At 38.1% G+C, this 20,061-nt stretch overlaps 1 protein-coding gene and 1 pseudogene across 1 annotated transcript; one reads left to right on the top strand and one right to left on the bottom strand.

The window, feature by feature from the left end:
* The first annotated feature begins 3,879 nt into the window (after nt 1-3,879).
* Nucleotides 3,880-5,584, top strand: LOC148932556 (uncharacterized; annotated as a pseudogene).
* Nucleotides 5,585-16,752: 11,168 nt separating this feature from the next.
* On the bottom strand, nt 16,753-17,801 carry LOC148932557 (protein FAR1-RELATED SEQUENCE 9-like). Its single transcript, XM_089065152.1, has 2 exons — nt 17,236-17,801; nt 16,753-17,053 (listed from the first exon to the last, which is right to left on the bottom strand). The coding sequence occupies exons 1-2, from the start codon at nt 17,799-17,801 to the stop codon at nt 16,753-16,755; spliced, it is 867 nt and encodes a 288-aa protein (XP_088921278.1).
* Between the last annotated feature and the right edge of the window lie 2,260 nt (nt 17,802-20,061).

Genomic DNA, 20,061 nt, shown 5'->3' on the forward strand with positions numbered 1-20,061 from the left:
TCCGTTGCCTCGTTGGGTCGCTTTTCAATGTTGCATAGTTTACTGAACTCGTTCAAAAATTCATAAGGGCATTCGTTCCTTCGTCCAGAGAACGTGGGTAGAACTCCGAGTACATTCGTTTCGATATCGATCGACCTCCGGTGCGGGTTTGAGACTATAGCATGGGCGGGTTCACCGTCGAGATGTGCGGTGAGCGACCCTATCTCCGGATCGGGATCTACTAGATGAGCCATATTCGGGTCTTCCTCCTCCTCGGACTCAGAATGCTCTGTTTCCGTTGACGACTCCGGGTTCTCTTCTCCCGACGAATTCCACTCTTTTTACTCTCTGACTCGAACGGGAATGGATCCTCCGTCCTCAATCCTGATCTGGTGGTGATGGTAGATGTAGATTCCTTGACTCGCCACTTGTATTGGCCACTCCCTGACCCAGATGAGCTCGCCCAATTTCCAGAATGGAAGCCTGCGTTCATAAACTGTCAAGGAAAAAGGAAATAACAGAAATTAAAATATTTACACCAAATCCTTAAACGCAATAACAATAAACTCCATCCTTCCCCGGAAACGGCGCCATTTGAAAGACTCTTCTTGTTTACGTTGTGTGCACAAAAGGAAATAACAGGTTTCCTAGGTCCAGCGAATCCGCTAGATCACACGGTCTAGAAACTCGTTGGTCGTCGGAAAATCCTGGTCGTCGGACACACAGAACACTCCTTCAAAAAACCTCAACCACTTTACTAAAACCTAGCATAGGGAAGTAGGGATCGATCCCACGGAGATGGATGCGTAATAATCATGCTCAAGGATTTGGGGATTGTTTTTGGGTTGGCTGCTGCCACGCATTTTTCTTGGGTGAGGAAATTAAACTTAACTTGGAATTAAAACTGCTATGCTAACAGCTAGATCTAGGTGAAACAACAAAAGCAATGCAAGGAAATTAAACCGAACAATCACTAGATCTAAGAAACTACTCTGATTACCTAGACCTGAGAAACAAACTGACGGTGGGGACCATAACTGAAAAAACAGTGTACGGACGAAAAGCTGGAAAAACAACTAAGGTACTAACTAACAGCGACATCATCTTCTCCAACCAATTTGCGTAAAAACTCAGGAGAAAACACAGCATAAGCGAAATCGGAACAGAGCAGACTGGATTTTCACAATTTTAATGAAGAACAATTAAAAATTAAACAGATCTATGGATGCTAGATGAAGCAAAACAGAAAGAAAATAGAAAACTCAAAATCCATGCATAACTCGACTTCCTCATCTTCAGATCCAACCTCAGACGCTAAATCCACTCCGGATCCAAGCGTCCGACACAAACTCCAGCCCAAAGAAACATTTCATAACTTCAAATTTAACCAACAACCTCCCTTCAATCAACAACACCATAGATCTACCACCAGATTCCCAGATCGAGCACCAAAGCATCAAAAACAGAGATCAACATGAAACTTGCCGAAATAAAACTCTCAACAGCAGGATCTACGTAAATCGACTTGAATTATCACAGATTAAACGCAAACTAACAGAAGTGCATAGATAATCAGTAACATCAACAGCCAATTCGACTTCCAAAAGTGAAGTTCGATGAAAAGCGTGCAAAACAACTGAAAATAAAGAAATTGTATCTTCGCCCTCACGCGGACGGTGTTACGACTGACATTTACTGAAGAATTAACCCTCTGGAATCAAAAACTACCCCAGAACTCCCATTTCCCAAGTGTGTGTTGTGTGTTAGCTAAGAGTGAGCGAAAAAGAGTGATATCTTGTGTGTTACATGCTCTTCTATTTATAGGCGTTGAAGTGGGGCCCAGCGAGGTATAGATAGACTTTGTTGCCCTCAGCTATTAATTCCCTTTTTCAAGCCTTCTTTTTCCTTAGATTCTGCTCATTTCTACTGCATTCCTTCGCTAGATTGTTTCCTTCAGCATCTCCTTGATCTAGTGATTCTGTCACACATCTGGCTTAGAAACCGTGTTAGACCCAGCAAAATGTAATACTTTTCACTATATAACCGATGCATGAAATTAGCCTTATCAGTATACAAGCAAGATTCTGTTCGCGCAAAACTTGCTCGAAACATGATTTTCAGTATACCAAACCTAACAAGTTCCACACTTCAAATTTCTCATTTTCATTTTACTGCGCACTTGGAGATGGAGGATTTTGGCCACCGTGGTTCTCACGTTGTTATATTGCTGTGTAACACCGCCTTGTGAAGGCGAAGAAACAATTTTTACTTGCTTTCGTTTAGTACTTGTTGGTTTTAAGTTCGCAACTCTAGTTTCTTGCTTTGATCTACTGGATTTGAACCTATCTCTCTAGTATGGAAGTTTATGTTGGTTTTTGTTGGATCTCGCTGAGTTGATCTTTATTTCTTGCTTTTACTTTCGTTCTTAGTTTATTGTTGGATGTTTGGAGCTGAGATCTGTTGGTTTGTTGTTGGAGGTTGGGGATGTGCATATGGAGATGTCTGTAGTTGTTGAATCATGGTGTATTTGAGTTGGAGTTTCGTGTATTTGGTGTTTGTTGTTTACGTTGTGCATGATTATGGCTGTTTACTTTTAGTTTCTGCATCCTTTAGGTCCAGTAGCAGAGATCTGTTAGTTTAGGCTTTAATTTCTCATTTTTAGTCTAGATCTAAGGTTTGCTCTGTTTTCATGGTGTTTAATACTCTGTTTTATCTGCTATTCTCGTTTGATTCCCGAAGAAGATGAAGTTGTTGGTAGTTAGAACCAGATCTGCTTTATGTCAGCACTTTTCAGCATGTACTTTACTTTTCTGCATTGTCCCCTAGTCAGTACGATCTGCTTTGTCCTTTTACTTTTCTGCGTGCTTTTCCAGTCCCTGGTAGTTTAAGGAAACTTGTCTCTACTTTTCGCTTTATGCTTGTCTGTCCAAATTAGGAAAGTCTGTCAAGTTAAGCTTGCTCCAGTTGTCTTAGAACTTTAAACTATCTCAGTTTCTCTAAGTCATGTATGTTCCGTACGCTTTCGTTTCTTAGACCCAGTAGGTAGAGTAAAGTTTTTCTATCTCTCAAACCCAGTAGTTATAAGTTCTCGACCCACAAAATTGCGTGGCAGCAGCCAAAACCTTTTTTCTCAAAACATCCTTAAATGCAGTTTCATAACACCTTCGTTCTCGTGGGATCGATCCTTTACTTCCCTGTGCTAAGTTATAGTATAGTGGATTGAGGTTTTTTGAAGGAATAGAGAGCATCCAACGACCCCTTTCTGATAGTTTCATGATCTTCTAGCCTTCGAAGTCTAGTCGAATCCTCTGGACCTGTTAGATCGAGTGACAATACACACTGCAAAACTGCACGTCTACTCTAGTACCTTCAGAAGCAAGGGCTAATGACGGATGATGAGTTCCAAACGGTTTTGGGCGGAGGAGATAGGATAGTGGTAAACCCTGAGGAGGTGGCTGAGGTACTGGACCTCGCATCCCAGGCAATAGGAAGAGGGAAAACAATCATGGTAGTAGATGAATCAGAGGGGGTGGTCCACCAGCCAGTGGAGGAAATGAGAGAAGTACAAACCAAAGAACAGAAACAATGTGAAGAGGAGAGGCAGTAAACAAAAGAAGAGACCGAAAAACGACCAGAGGAAGCCTCAACAGTGTCTAAACCAAAGCTAGTCAAGAGGAGGCTAGTGTTGAAGAACGACCCCAAGGCAGAAAGGCAGAAACCAAAAAGAGTGTGACAGAGATGCTTAGGAAAATGGAAGTCCAACAAGGCAGGAGCAAACACAGTAGCAGATGCAGTGGGGGTCTCTAGCGAAGACGAGAAGACTACTCCTACAAAACATAGGGAGGAGCCCTCGACAACTAGCCAGAAGGACACCCAAATGCAACAGGGACAGTTTCATCAATGCCGACTGACCAGAAGGAAGAGGCTGACAAGGTGGCTGAGGGTCTGGACCTTGCATCAGAGTCAGTAGGTTGGGAGGAAGCGATAGGAAGTGATACTAGTACCCGCATGGTAACCGAGCCTACTGCTCAGGAGGACCTTTCAACACAAGCCGACGAAGAAGCAAAGGCAGAGGAAAATGAAGACAAGTACATCCAGGAAAGGAAAAGAAAAGGGAAAGCCTCTGCCAAGAAGAAGCAAGTCATCAAGAAATAGCGCACAGCCAATACCGGCATAGTGATCAAAGAGACAGAAGAGAGAAGGATGTTGAGTGACAATGACTACACTTCCAGCGAAGAGTCAGAGTCAGAGAGTGATATCTCTCTAGAAGGAGAGGAGTACCATGAGCAGCAGCTCCCCGATAACCACCAAGAACTAGTCCACCCGCCGGTAGAGAGGATTGTGTACCGACGGTGGCGGGTAGAGCTTACTTATGAGCTTATGGAGGACATGAAGCACTACAACACCAAGAAGCTTCAAGATGCATTTGACGACAAGAAAGATAGAAACAAGCAAGTCAAATGTGGAAAGTTACTCCACATACCCTCTCTGGATGAGTTATCTGTGCGTGATTCTTTCCTGGCCAATATGGAAGCATTGGGTTTTGAGTGGCTGTTGGAGAATAGGGACCCAGAGATATCAGTAAGATTAGCCAAGGAATTCTTCACTACATTTAGATTCCAAGTCACAACAGACCTAGACGAAGTGTCAATTTCCTTCAGAATATTCGGTGGAGAACTGTCCATGAGTCTAATCGAATGGACCGTGCGATTGGGGATGTGTAGCCTGGAGGAGGCTATAGGACCGGAATGGAGACACCGAGAAAGGGGGATACCAAGGCGCCATGTAGACTTTGAACCCCAAGAAGCCTGGGAGGAGCTAACCCACTCCGATGCTGGTCAGTTCGCCTCCACCACATCTAGATCCACCCACTTCAACAATTCCATGCTCAGACTGGTGCAACTCTACTTAGGCTACAACTTACTAGGACAGAGTAATTCAGCCGCCAGAACTTCTATGACCGAATTGTACAAGGTGTGGTGCGCTAATCGCGGAAGAAGGCTGCATTTGGGAATCTGGACAGCCTACCAATTCCACCTGATAGCCACCCACCCAGCTACCCAGCTAGGAACTTGTCCCTCTGCAACATACTAGGAGCCTTCGTGCGCAACAACATCATCATAACAGAGGAAGACGACCTATCTCCGATGTACATGGTCGACTCTCCTGGCCTGTTTGATATACCCTTCTTCGTCCGCATAAACATTGTATACTACCGAGAAGGAGTCCCTCAGTTCTACCCGATGGGAGAAGCCCCTGGTTGGGGCAAGTTGGGCAAAACGAACAAGCGCAAAGGCTGAGGCAAGAAAGTCTGGAGAGGACAGTAACCGAGCTGGCAGAAGAGAACAGACAATCACGGGCAGAGATGGCAAGGCTGACGATCCTGATGGAGAGTGTACTTAAAGAATTAGCGAAAGGAAAGGTAAGCACAAGAGCTGGAACAAGTGGCCATGGAGGCCATAATGATGCACCCACCGAACCTGAGGAAGAAGAAGGTGATGAATCAGAGTATGCAGAAGACAACCAACCGGAATCCACTGGAGAGGAACCTAAGGAACCACCTGCACAGACCCCTGCACCAAGGAGGAGCAGGAGGAATGTCTGAACGATCCCCCCCCCCCCCTAATGACCAGTTAGTATTCTTTTTAATTTTCAATTTTTAGTTATTTTTATCACTTTTGCTATCTAGGAAAAATTTTATGTGTAGTTATGTGTGCAAACCCCATTCATAACACTTAGCCTATCTAATAGTCTAAGTGTGAGAAGTAAAGGGTTTGCTACTTTGGTGCATGTGTTCTGTTTATGTTTTTGTGCTCAGTCATACGCATGTTAACTCACACTTAGCCTACTGCGTAGTCTAAGTGTGAGGAGTTTATATGTTTATATATCATGTTTTGTAATATTCTGTTCTGTTTTATTAAATCTATGTACATATCTAAAACTCTCCCACTTAGCCTATTGCATAGCCTAAGTGTGAGAAGTTTTTAGATATAGTATGTGTTTGTTATAAATGTGTGTCTGTCATACTAGCAAAATTCCCATTTTTCACTTTACAGCCCGTATCTGGGGCAGACACTTGTGAAGGGAGAGGGGGGAGCAAATGGCCAGTATGACATATATATATGTGTTATTTGAGTCAGTGCATGATTAGTATTTTTAAGGTTTGTTTAGGTCTAGGATTTATGTGTTTTTATGAATGGGCTTAAAACTCAACTGCCTCAAACTGACGGTGAAGGGAATTGAGGCGGATAAGACATGCTGGAAAACAGAAACCACCCCCCACAGTAGCTCCTAGTCATATAGATGATGCAAGTATGAAGGAAAAAACTCATTCCTTAGGTCAGACATGAAAGCTCTCTTAAAAGGTAAGTTAGAAGCCCAAAGTGGAACTACTTTCCACTAAACACAGGAAAAAAAAAAGAAGAGTGGCTACCACATGATGTCTAGGGCAAGGTGACCGCGTGTAGCAAACCCTGAAAGCAGTAGGAAACCACCCAAAAAAAAAAACCTGATCCTACCCTTGGAACCCCATTTTCTAACATGATCTGCACCCCGAAATAACCCATCAGCCACTAGGACTGTGTGTGTGCAAGGCATAAGGCAATGAAGCAACTACCCAGGTGGACATACGAAAAGAACCAGCTGGAGAAAAAGAAAAAAAGGAGAAAATCGATCTGGAAAAATTCCAGATCCAAAAATATAAGAAGGTATAAGGGTGGCGAAGCCACAAGGAAGCTAATGACCAGTTGGAAGCCAATGTCAGAAATTGTCCAGCTGAAGAAGAAGCCATAGCCAGAAGCCTAAATGCACACAGTTCTCCCACATCAAAATAAGTAGTTAGTTTTTGAACCTTAGAGCCTTAGGAACCACCAGCCAAACATTACAAACCAATAGCCATGTTACAAGCCCTAAAGACCGTCAGGAACTGCGCGTGAGATCTGAGTACGAAACATGTGTGGTTAAGCATTGAGAGAAAACAATCCTAACATCCTCTGTGAGGAATGAGTGACTGAGTGAATCCAGTGTTTGGCCTAGAATTGGGTTATCCTGACAAGCGGATATACTGACTAGGAAGGAAAAGGGGGGCGGCGGAAGTTCAAGGCTGTCTAAGGCCGGATTGCACCTGATTCCAAGGGGAGGGATGACTGAAAATATAGCCTGTTCTATGTGTTTGAGTTATTTTATATATGTTTATGTGTTGTGTCGTTGTGTGTTTCTTTATGGCAGAGTTTTGAGTCTAGGTTAGGTAGAGTCGGTCAGGGGGAGTAACCAGGCTCGAATTCGACTTATTTCTTTTTGTTTGTCTTCATGCTTGAGGACAAGCACGTGGTAAGTGTGAGCAGTTTGATAAGTCGTATTCGAAGCCTTGGTTACTGGTCAGTATGTCGTGAAATGCATGTATTATCTGCAAAATAGTTGCTCAAGTGTGTAGGATTAAGGGATCCAAGCCAGGAGACGATTCAGGCGACGCAAGGTGAAAAAGCGCTAGAAGGGTGCAATACTGACCAGCATGCATGCCAGAGAAAAGGCTCGAGATGGAGAAGAAGGATAGCTGGGATGATCATTAACAAGGGCAGAAAAGTGAAATTGAGAAGGAAGTCTACCCTAAAAGCAAGGGCAAGCCTCCCTATAAAAGAAGCCACTTGGAGAGAAAAAACACACACTCGGGTCGTTCACTCTTCACACTTAGTAGAATTCTCTCTAGAAGATCAGTCCTTCAGTATTATCCAGTCTCTCGTTCCTCGCCACAGCTATGGTCACTTGACGTCCAAGAGTCTATCGGAGAAATCATCATTCTACCGTTCCAGCCAGTTTACCGTAGTAGTATAGCAGTATCATCGCCCGGAATGGCAAAACAATCATTAATTCTTTCTAGTTTAATTTTTACCTGTTTTCTTCGTTGGATCTGTTGCAAACATTTATCTTGTTGTCTTTTGAAGTACTTGGTGAAGATCCAAACGTTTAAGTCATGAAGTTTTTATTTCGTATGTCTCTTTGGTTTGAGTTTGCTTCATTCTGCCTAGGGAAGTTAGATTTAGTTATCGCTTTTCATTTTTAAGTGTGTGCATGTGTTTTCCTTCGAGTAGGCTAGATCTGAAGTTGTTGATCGAAAATTGTAGTTATGTCTAGGTTTAAGTTTTCGTGCATAAGTTTTGTTTTACGCTGTGAACATCACCCTGCATGTTAGTCAGTAGAAGTAATCTGCAGTTTCAGCTGTTCATCTTAAGTTAAGCATGTTAATTAATGGGTCTTGAGTTTGAATTCATGAATCTGAGTTTTGTCATGGAGTTTGTGTTCATATGATTTCTGTTAATACTTGGTGAAGAAGAAAACGTCAAAATCAACTTTTGCCTTGGACCACTTTTGATTTTTAGTTGCTTTTGCTTTTGTCTCTTACTTTTCAGTTGTACCTTCCAAACCTGTCAGAAAGCCAACCAGCTGCCAGATATACCATGTTGTCTAAGTTTCCTCTTTTAGTAACTGTTTACTTTTCACATGTCTCTTAGATACATTGTCCCCTATTTTCATGAATACAACCACATGTCTGTCATTTTCACGCCTACTAGTCAGTAGAGTACCATTTTTATTTCTCGTCTAGGTAGAGTCTCAACCCCAAAATCGTGGTAGCTAACCAAAAACACCCAGGAATATCACCACAGTTATCCGAACGTGTCCATCCTTGTGGGATTCGACCCTTACCTCCACTATACTAGCCAGTAGAAGTGGGTTGAGGAAATTTATTTGACACCAGGTTAGGTTGTCGTGCCAACGACTCAACTAGGTTAGGAATCTTATACTGATCAGTTGGATACACCCCTGCATTTACACGCCCGACTGAAACCTAGTCCGTCAACTACTTAGGGAAGAAACAAAGTAAAATAAAACGGATATTAAATAGAAAAATGAATTGTATAAACCAATAAAAGTTACTAACACATCCAAAGAATCCTATGAATTTAGTTAGACATAATTGAATAAGCTAAAAACATATATTGGAGTGAAAACAATTGGAACATAAAACTAAAGCAAATAAAACCCGTAGGTTGAATCCTTGTCGTTCTTGATGTTCTTGCTTCTTTCTCTAACCCCTTGCACAATGAAGAACTCGCAAATTTATGCTATAGAAGTATTTGGCAAAAATAAGATGAAAGATTAGGGTTGGAGGAGGAGCTATGAAAGCTCCCCTTTTCGGAGGCTATGGAAGGGTTGAATTCTATGAATGAGGTTATGGGGTATATATATGCTTCAGAAGGATTTAAATTTGGTAATAATTTTCCTCCAAGCATTAGGAAAGATGTAATTTTCGTTCCCCATTCTTCAAATTTCCGCCTAGACTGCAGCTGGCAGCTTTGCGCGACTTTGGTAGAACGGCCACAACTCTCTCCACAGAACTCCGATTGAGGTGATTCTTGTACCATCTTGACGCTCTTTTCAATACAAAGAGAATTGTGTTTAGAACGCCCTGATCGTACTTCAGGATCGCCGGCAAATTTAGTTTGAAGACAGCTGTTGCGCGCCGCATTTTTGTGGCGGGCCACCGGACCTTGGCCGGCGGTCGCCGCGCGCAGTCTAGAAGCTTCTGACTCTTTGTGGCGGTCGCCACGCACTTCCCGGCGGTCGCCAGGCATGCCTTTGTCACCGCTAAGCGCCGGCGGTCGCCGAAAGTGTTGCGGCGGTCGCCGGAGAAGCTCCAGATTTCCTACTTCGGGTTTTTACTCCCTTTTTAGGCTCAAATATGCACATTTCTCACAAAACATGTCAAAATACCAAAATAGATAAAATATGCAAATAATGGACATGTAATGCAACTTTGACATTAAAAACGGTCCAAATAATGGCCTTAAAACCGTGCAAAATCCTAGCGTATCAATATGTTTGAGGCATACTTCAAAGAGAAGAACATATCAGAGCTATCAGAAAATATAAAGAAGTCTCCATACAAAGTTGTTCCTTTAGATTGGGCAACAAGCACCAATAAAGAAGACAGTGGTATATATTTGATGAGACATATGGAAACTTACTTTGGCAGAAAGGGAATAGAATGGTATGTCGACTTTTCTCCACGTGGCTTAAGGATTCTACAGATACTCAGAGGAAGATATTGCGAAACAATGCTTACATCAGAGAGAAACAAGAAGTGTATGGATATGATACACGATGCTGACGTCCGGATGAATGGAAACAAGCAAAGATTGCCTGCGTTACAGAATAAGTACAAGGAATTGTTTAGCCGAAGAATCAAGAAGTAAACAACTGTTTTATTCTGATTTGAACAAAAAGTGGTTTGAATATTTGATGTTATCATATTTTTTAGATGGATATGTAAAACAATTATCTCAACTAATTTTTGAATCATGCAGTCTATAAGAATATGTCAACAACTTGAATTGAAATGTCAACAACTCAATAAAATCTTTTTAAATAAAAAAATATACAACTGTTTTTCCTTATTTTTTTAATTTGACACAAGTTCTAGCATCATTATCATACAATAAATTTCAATAGCTTGTATATCAAAACTCATCAGATTATAGCAAAAAACTCAACAGATTGACAATAGCCTATTTATCAAATGTCAATAACTGATAAACAAAATGTTAACAACTCGTCAATAGCCTTCATAGAAAATGTTAACAACTAAAAAAAACACGTATAATTAAAACAAACAATTTTTTCCCTCTAATTGACACATGTTCATGAATTATGGTCATAAAATACATGTCAATAGACAACAAATCAAATGTCAGAAACAAATAAGAAAGTGTCAATAAAGTGTAAGAAATGTCAACAACTAAATAATTCTCATATCAATAGGCAAAATATCAAATGTCAACAACTTGTATTAATATGTCAACTATTCATTTCTCTAATAAAATGGCGGAAAAAAATATGGCAGTTCAAATTTTTTATAAAGCTTCCTTCCTTAAAAGCAAAGTTAAGTCCTTAACTTCTTATTATTGTCTAATAAATTAATTGCCGGAAAATAAATTCATTTCAAAATACACTCTCTCAAAAGCAGAGTTGTAATCAATTTTTCTTCCAACTACTCTCTCAAAAATCTTTAACTCTAAAGAATTAAAAAATTGACTCTTTTTCATTTCGTAACCCTTCATCTACAAATCAAAAGACAATTTCATCTCCTAGACAAATAAATTTTCTAGGTTTCTGAAACAATTGTAAGTTTTAGCAATGACAACCGAACTACAAAAATACCATGGAATCCAATGAACCGTCGACCGTCGCTGGAAAAATGGCGTCCAGAATAAAAAAAACCATTGAACCGACTAATTTAGGTTAAAGATTTCATTCGTTTTGTAATTATATGGCTTCGATTTTAATTTTTTAACACAAAGTGTATGCTTGTTTGAATTAAATGTGTACTTGCCTTTATTATGTAATCGTTAACATCATGTATGGTTGCCCTTGTCATATGTATGGCTGTTAGCATGTCTCTGGGTTGAACATAATTGTTGACATAGTGTATGGTTGTTTGAATGACTGTTAGGATGGCCGTAGAAAACATATGTATGCTCTTCAAATGTTATATGTATACATTTGACATAATATTACTTTATTTTGGACATTATTGTTATGCTTGATTTTAAACCAGAAAAGAGAAAGATAGATTTAATTGCTTCTGAGACAAGAAGCAAAAGTCGAAATGACCCGAAACAGTTAATTTCTTCTGAGAGAAAAGCAAAAGACAAAATGACCCAGTTAATTGCTTCTGAGAGAAGAAGCAAAAGACAAAATGACCCAGAACAGAAGGTAAAGAAGAGACAGAAGGAAATAATAACTTAAGTAAACGGCTTCTAGTGAAAAGGAAGTCGATGTATTTTGTTGATGCAATTAACAGACTGAATGAGGCACATATTAATTCTGTGAAGGAGATGAGTTTTGAGAGCGTCCTACATTTCAAAATTGATTACATACCCAACATATTGGAATTCTCTTTGTTGAAGAGTTTTGATGAAAAAGAGTGCAAGATAAACCTCAATAATGGGAAGAGTATTACTATCACTGAAGTGGATGTGGAGCTTGTATACAGATTTCCAAGAGAAGACATTACTTACTCCAGAGATACGTGTAAAAGTAATGCACCTTCCATGAGGGATATAGCAAAACAATGTGGTACGAAACCAGGAAGCGTGAACCATAACGCTGTTGAATATGTTATGTTATAAGATCTTCAAGGAGGAAGACAGTTCAAGAGAATGTTCTTGGCCTTACTAGAATCAACATTGATTGAGAAATCAACATGTGGAATGGTAAAATCTAAGATTGGGGAGATAATTGATGATCTGGATAACGTGAGAAATGTCAATTGGTGTTCGTATATAATATCTGTGCTCAAGTTTGCAAAGCAAAATTGGTCGATCACAGAGAAGAATGCCTTTGCTGGACCACTTCCTTTCCTTATGGTATGTTTTACATTTTGCATTACATTACTTATTGAAATGAGTTTTATATGTAGTTGATATAAATTGTAATTGTTATTGATATTGATTTTATATGCAGCTCTGCTACATGGATAGAGTTATTAAAGTTAAACGTTCAGTTCCCCGCGCTCTTCCATTAACTAAAGGGTGGACAAGTGAGCATCTCCAGGCTAGAGAAAATGAAGAGATAGCTGCAGGAAAATTTGGTTTAGGACTTATCAAGAAGAGATATGTCCATAACCTGGAGCAAGAGGAGGATCAAGAGGAGGAGCAGGAAGAGGAGAAGGAGAAGGAGGAGGAGGAAGATAAGGAAGAGGAGGATGAGGAGGACGAGGAGGAGCAGGCGCCTCAACAAAAAATTGTTGATGTTGATGACAGTGGTGTTGGGTATTCCCTGAATCTACTCCCAAAAGAATTCATTCAGAATGTAGTGAAAAACATTCATCACATGAATTACGGGAAGATCAATCTTGTCAGGGCCTTTACAGAAGCTCCCTCACACATCAAAACTAATTTTGCTTTCAAATTGATGTGTGATATGGCTAGATCTGCACTTGGAAGCCAAACAAGTCCAATTGAATCTGTGAACGAAAAGTTTGTTAATTTTTCCAAGTTCCTTGAAGACAAGGCTAATACTTTTGATAACTAGAAAACAATCCATGAATCAATAGTTAATGCTGAAAAGAAAAAAGGAAGCACTTGAAGATTTGACTTAGTTTCCAACTTTCAAACATGGACGTCTCTTTGATGAAGTAAGTACATCATTTTGTTTGCATATGTGTCTCTGAGTTGACATTAGATTACTCCTATAGTTGAGATACTAACATTGTATAACTAATTTACAAGCAGTTGGCAGAAGAAAGAAGCTGAGTAAATATCCCTACATCGCTAGTTTCTGATCCTAAAGGGGTGAGCCAAATCTTGTCTTTTGTTATTTTGAATTAATTCAAATTAATTTGATATTAATTATAAATTACTAATTCAATAGGCTGCTGAAGAAGAAGAAGGAGAAGGAACAAAAGAGGACACAGTGGGTGATGACAATAATGAATCAGCCTAGAAAGGAAAAGAGAAAAAAGAGAATATTGTAAAAGTAAAGTAACTGAAACTAAGATTAAATAGTATATTGTTTTTATAAAATGACTGAATTTTTGTTGAAATGGTTTGAAAGTGTGGTTGACATTTGGTTATAATTGTTATTGACATGATTTATACGTGTAGTTGACATGTCTTATAATTGTTGTTGACATGAATTATATTTGTTGTTAATATGGTTCTATGTGTAGCAGACAGAGTATGTACCGTAGTTTACATAACTTGTATGTGCCATTGACACGATATGCAACATAGTTGACATAATTATACTAATTTTTGACATGACTAGTATATATAGTTGACATTATTTTAAATTGTAACTAACATGAATTTTATTTGGACTGACAACAGACTGTTGTTCCATTCTACTCCCTCCGTCCCGCTTAAGATGACACGTTTTCCTTTTTAGTTTGTCCCAACTAAAATGGCACATTTCCTTTTCTGGTAACTTTCTCTCTCCAATTAATACACTCAACCACTTTTTCTCACTCCTATTAAAACATTCATCTTTCTTTATCTCTCTACTTTAATACTTATACTCTCTCTTCAATTAAACACTTTAACCAATAACTCCTAAAATCTCGTGTCGGCTAAGCAATGTGTCATCTTAGCCGGGACGGAGGGAGTATGAGATTCCACTGCCAGAAACCAGAGTGAAAAGGTCTCATGTTCCTAGGTTCTCCAGTTGACATAAGAGCTATACATACAAAAACGTACCTGTAAGCTTATGAAAGAGCTGTCTACTAATACATACTAGAAACAGAACAGAACAGATGAGTTTGCATTATTTAATTATTTCATTGATCTAAAAAATATTTTTAGTTTTCTATCCAGTAAACATACTTTATGAATATTGTTCATATGTCGTTTGTATAACTTCATTTCAGAAATGCATGCGTTTATGAAGATGATTTTGCTTGGGAAACCAAGGAATTATTTTTATCACTGAAGCCCCATGTAGAAATTAATGTGGGTGTAATTAATGCATGAGCTTCACACCTGAACAACAGAGAAAATGAAAGGCCGACAACATCACTTTCACGTTTTTTTATGAGTACATCTCCATGTGTAAGTAATCTTAAATTATGTGTAAAATGTTTGAGTCAGATGTCTCCCTAACCAAACATGTTGAATGCAGAACTTCAATGTAACAAATCGGCAGGAAAATTGGGATGCTTCGACAACAAAGAGGAATTTCATTTCTCAGATAGATAATGAGGTTCAAAGAAGACTAGATTTCAACCGGAGAAAAATTGATTTGGTAATAAGATCTCACAATGACATCTATGTTAGAATATGAACAGGTGTTCTATGGATATAATTTTATCTTTCATGGCATACAGGTCTTCTTCCCAGTTTGTGCAGATAACCATTACTACCTTGTAGTGTATTGGATGAAGAAAAACATCATTGAGATCATAGATAATATGAAGCCACCTAAAGATACGGATCCGTTGAAAAAGTATGACATTGATATTGGCTTAATGGTATGATTTTATCTATGTTATAGACATATTCTCTACATTTGGTTGACATAACTTCTACATTGTGTTGAAATGCTTTGTATGTGTAGTTTAATTTAGTAATTTATATATTTTGCAGAAAGATATGTTTGAAGCATACTTCATAGAGAAGAAATTGCTAGATCTTTCAGAAAATATAAACAAGTCTTCATTCAACTTTCTGACTTAAGAATGGGCGACAAGCACAAACATAAAGGATTGCGGTGTCTATTTGATGAGGCACATGGAGACCTATGTTGGGAAAAAGGGCAGTGAATGGGATATCGGCGTCTCTGCACGTAGTGTAAAGATTCTCCAAGTACTTAGGGGAAGATATTGTTGCACGATCATTGCATCAATTTACAATAACCAGAGGTTGCCAATGTTAGAACTGGCTCATGATTGGATGGAAGCAAATATGGTTAAATTGCTTAAGCTAAACAACAAGTACAAGAGGTTGTTTAGTCGTAGAAACAGGAAGTGACCAAAAATTGATTTTAATGTTTGATGTTAACTTATTTTTTGATGGGTTTTAAAATTATTATTGTGCATTCTGACTTTTGAAACTAGCAGTTATAACAAATGTTAATCAGTTCAACAAATTGTATTGAAATGTCAACAACTTGATTGAAATGTCAACAACCTATAACAAAATGTCAACAACTTGTATAAAATGTCAACAACTTGGAAAACAAATATTATAATAAAAAAATAAAATTAAAATTGACATAATTATATTAGTTGTTGACATGGCTAGTACGTGTAGTTGACATGACTTAAAATTGTTGTTAACATGTTTTCAAAGTGTAGTTGACATGGCTTGTACGTGTAGTTGACATGGCTTGTAACATAGTTGACATGACTTGTACGTGTAGGTGACACGATATGTACAGTAACTGACATGACTGGTATGTGTCGTTCACAAGATGTGAACCATAGTTGACATAATTATATTAGTTGTTGACATGGCTAGTACGTGTAGTTGACATGACTTAAAATTGTTGTTGACATGTTTTCTATGTGTAGTTGACATGGCTTGTAAATAGTTGACATGACTTGTACGTGTAGTTGACATGGCTTGTAACATAGTTGACATGACTTGTACGTGTAGTTGACACGATATGTACAGTAGTTGACATGACTGGTATTCGCCGTGGACACAATGTGAATATATTAGTTGTTGACATGGCTAGTACGTGTAGTTGACATGACTTAAAATTGTTGTTAACATGTTTTCTATGTGTAGTTGACATGGCTTGTAACATAGTTGACATGATTTGTACGTGTAGTTGACATGATATGTACCGTAGTTGACATAATTATATTAGTTGTTGACATGGCTAGTATATATAGTTGACATGATTTGTAATTATAATCAACCTTAAAAACATGAAGGAGCACGGAAGCAAGCTTGACTCCAACTTGTATTGAAATGTCAACAACTTATAACCAAATGTCAACAGCTTGTATAAAGTGTGTACAACTCAAAAAGAAAATCTTAAAATTAAAAAAGAAAATCATACAATAGATGTCAATAGAGAGCAAAATCAAATATCAACAACTAATAAGAAAATGTCAATAACTTGTAGTATATGTTAACAACTAAAAAACAACTCTTGCTTGTTAAAAATGAACAATTATGTCTACTTTCTGCCACAATTTTTGGCATTATGATCAGTCACTTTATGATACTTTCCACAACGCCTATGAAGTTTATTTTCTTTTTCAATTGCTTTCTATATGCTCGATTTAATCCTGCTTTTCTTGTCACTTGCACCTCCTTTTGTACTAACCATATCTGGAGCATGTGCAGGTATTTCTTCAGGTACAGCTATACCATATATGCTCTTGATTGAATCATTTTTATCAACTGATGAAGATCCAGTAGTGTCATCAGTAAAAATTTGTGGACCAATACCCGCAAGCAAATAATCCAAAGCAATCAGATGATTTTTATTCTTAAAAGCACGTTGATATAGACAAAAGTAACGTCCATGACACCTGTTAGAACATGCAAGCATATAACATGTCAATATCCTATATAAATTATATGAACAGTAAATTTGTAACATGTCAACAGACTATATAGTTTATGTCAACAAAACTGAAATATACAAAACATGAGTATTTTTGTTAGATACACTTTTCTGATAAAAAATACCATGTCAACAACCTATATAACATGTGCCAAATAAACTTAAATATAGGAAATAGTTCACATACCTTTGTCAGAAGCACTTTCATCACTCGTGAGACCATGAATTGCCTTTAATAATTCACTTTTCAGCCACCGGTTACCAACATACTTCTCTGGAATATTGTTGACATCTTTGTTTCTGAGGACGAAGAAAAGGTGGCTGCATAGATAACCACACCTTGCAAATAGTTTACACTCACAATCATATGACTCAGTCTCTATATCATGTGTAACTGTGAGAGTCTTCTTTCTAGCATCAGAAACATTAAAGACCTCAATGTTATCCAAAGTGGACATGCTAATCATCCGAGAACTCTTATCAGCCTCAGAAATCAATTCTTGTACCACTCTGAACATCCTATCTGTGTATACAGATGCCAATTGCTTCTCAAATGCTAAATCAGTGGCATATTTTTGAGAGATTACAGAATCATAATAGTCAAGCAGTTCAGTTTGATTCCTTTGAGCATCAATGGCATTATTATACTGAAGAGTGAAGTCAGCAAAATTAAACAACGGTTTAGAGTACGTCTTAAAAAAACTGATTTCAGCTTCTGAAAAAGATGTTGTTCTCATTAAATAACCCATATGAAGATCTCTAAAGTAGGCTGGGATCCACAAATGTCTAATAGCAAACATGTCCTTAAACCATTTATGATCTTCCACACCATATTTTTCAACAATACCAGTCCATAATATGTCAAACTCATCTGGATCTAACAACTCTGACCAAACACAAGCCTTAAACTCCTTACTAAACTTTTCTCTATCAGAAATAGATTTAGGTATCTTCTCAAACAACTTCCTCATAATATGCCACATGCACAAAGATGCCTTGTACCAGATAGTACCTTCTCAATGGCAAGCCTCATTCCCCAATCTTGGTCAGTGATTATGATCCTTGGAGCAACACCCATACATTCAACAAATATAGTGAAAAGCCATAAAAATGCATCACAATTCTCACTGGATACGAAACCAACTCCAACCGCAATAGGACACCTGTGATTGTCTTTCCCGGTAAATGGACCAAACACCATACGATACCTATTGAACAAATAGATCAACACAAAACATCAACACATTTTTAATAATAACCAATGTCAATTATAGGTATATGCTATGTCAACTATTAAATCATATACGATGAAAGTACAAATGTATCCTATGTCAACTACCATGTCAACTACTATGTTTGTCAATTACTAAGTATAATAAATAAACTATCTGTTTGTCGAATATGTTGTGTCAAATGCTACAACATCTCCAAACATATGGTAATGTTTCCGACACTCAGCATCAGACCAAAATAAGCTCACTAACTTATTATCATCAGATGATAATTGATATTTGTAAAAAAAGCCTTCACAAATTCTCTTCTTCTCTTGCATCTGATTTATTATCATTTGAACATCCACTTCTTTCAGTTTCTCTTTAATATCACGAGAACAATTCCTAACATCATTCAACGTACACCCAACAACATTATAACCACCAAAAAACTCCTTTAATAAGGTGAAAGTTGAAGTAGGACCGATGTTAGCTTTGGTGCAATCTTCAACAAACTTGTGATGAACATCTTTGATACTGCGATTACCTTTCATAAATCGCTTATGATCTTTGTCAACCATAGCATGATTGTGTTCCTCAATGAATTGATGCACAAGATAATATTTAACACCACAATCAGAAAAAAACTTGACACTGATCCTTGTTCTACATCCACACCTTTTGGTGCCACATCTGCATTTCTTCTTTGACGATACTTCATCATCATCTGACACATTCCCATCCTCAGACATACTTACATTGACATCCAACGGATCAACTGTATGAAAACCTTGTCTGTTGAAAACAACAGACTGAAAAATAACAACCCCACCACTAGACCTATTTCCAAATCATCGACAATCAAAACAAGCCTCTTGAGCATACTTTTCATAAAAGGAAATTTCCTCCTCAAGGGAAGAAAATTTTTACTTTCATAAGGCCTCAACTAAGCCTTGCAAATTGGAATAACAGATCCTACAACATAAAGGAAAAATATGTCAACTAACATATGTTAATTGACCCACACCAGCACCAACATCTCAGACATCCTATCATGGACTCTCAACCCTATCCATAACACCTTCTTCCACCAACAAACACCACAGTAGGGGCTGTTCAGACAAGGGAGGTTGTATTTGTTAGAGTTTGTATACTAGAAATCACGTTTCGAGTGATTGAATACTGTAAAACTCTTATTTTATTTTCCAATGAATAAAACAGATTATTTTTGTCATAATGTTGTTATGTTTTACATTTAATGGATGTTAATGCATGTTTAAATGTATAAGTTAACTTAACAAAGTCTAATCCACTTTAAGGTAATACGGTCAGTTCTAAACAAAGAAAAATATGAATTTCACAACCTAGATGGAATTAGACTACCCATCGAGAAAGGTTGCAATGTCAGTCCGTATATTTCTAAGCCTTACTGAAATAAGATGACATTGGTGTGGTATAGCACTGAACGGATCTAACAGCAAGACTTGCCTTGGGCTATCTACTGAAAGGCGAGGTCTTGATAAATATTTATTTCTTAATCAATGTAGGTTAGCATTGAGCATACGGTATTGATTATGCATTGCTTTGACTTATCAAATGGTGCGGGTTTTTCGTAGCCCAATTATCCTGATATATTTGGCAGTGGTGATCGATATCTAGCGGTGCTAGGATTGCTATTATATTGAATCGTGCACGAGGTGAGTCTCGTTTGATAATGTCCTCAAGAGGAGCGCGAAACTAAGTTTTATTATTCGGAACCTAGCTAGTTGGAGTATGATTACTCTATGAATAATAAATG

Source organism: Salvia hispanica, chromosome 2, assembly GCF_029641045.1.
Source record: "Salvia hispanica isolate PSC_SH4W2 chromosome 2, Shi_PSC_v1, whole genome shotgun sequence".
In the NCBI taxonomy this organism is placed as follows: domain Eukaryota; kingdom Viridiplantae; phylum Streptophyta; class Magnoliopsida; order Lamiales; family Lamiaceae; genus Salvia; species Salvia hispanica.

Excerpts from the sequence above, each read along its gene's own strand:
- LOC148932557 (XM_089065152.1), bottom strand. The coding sequence starts at position 17,801 with ATGGGTTATTTAATGAGAACAACATCTTTTTCAGAAGCTGAAATCAGT. Across the intron at positions 17,054-17,235 it reads AGTGCTTCTGACAAAGGTAT|GATATTGACATGTTATATGC; the intron begins GTGAACTATTTC and ends TAATTTATATAG.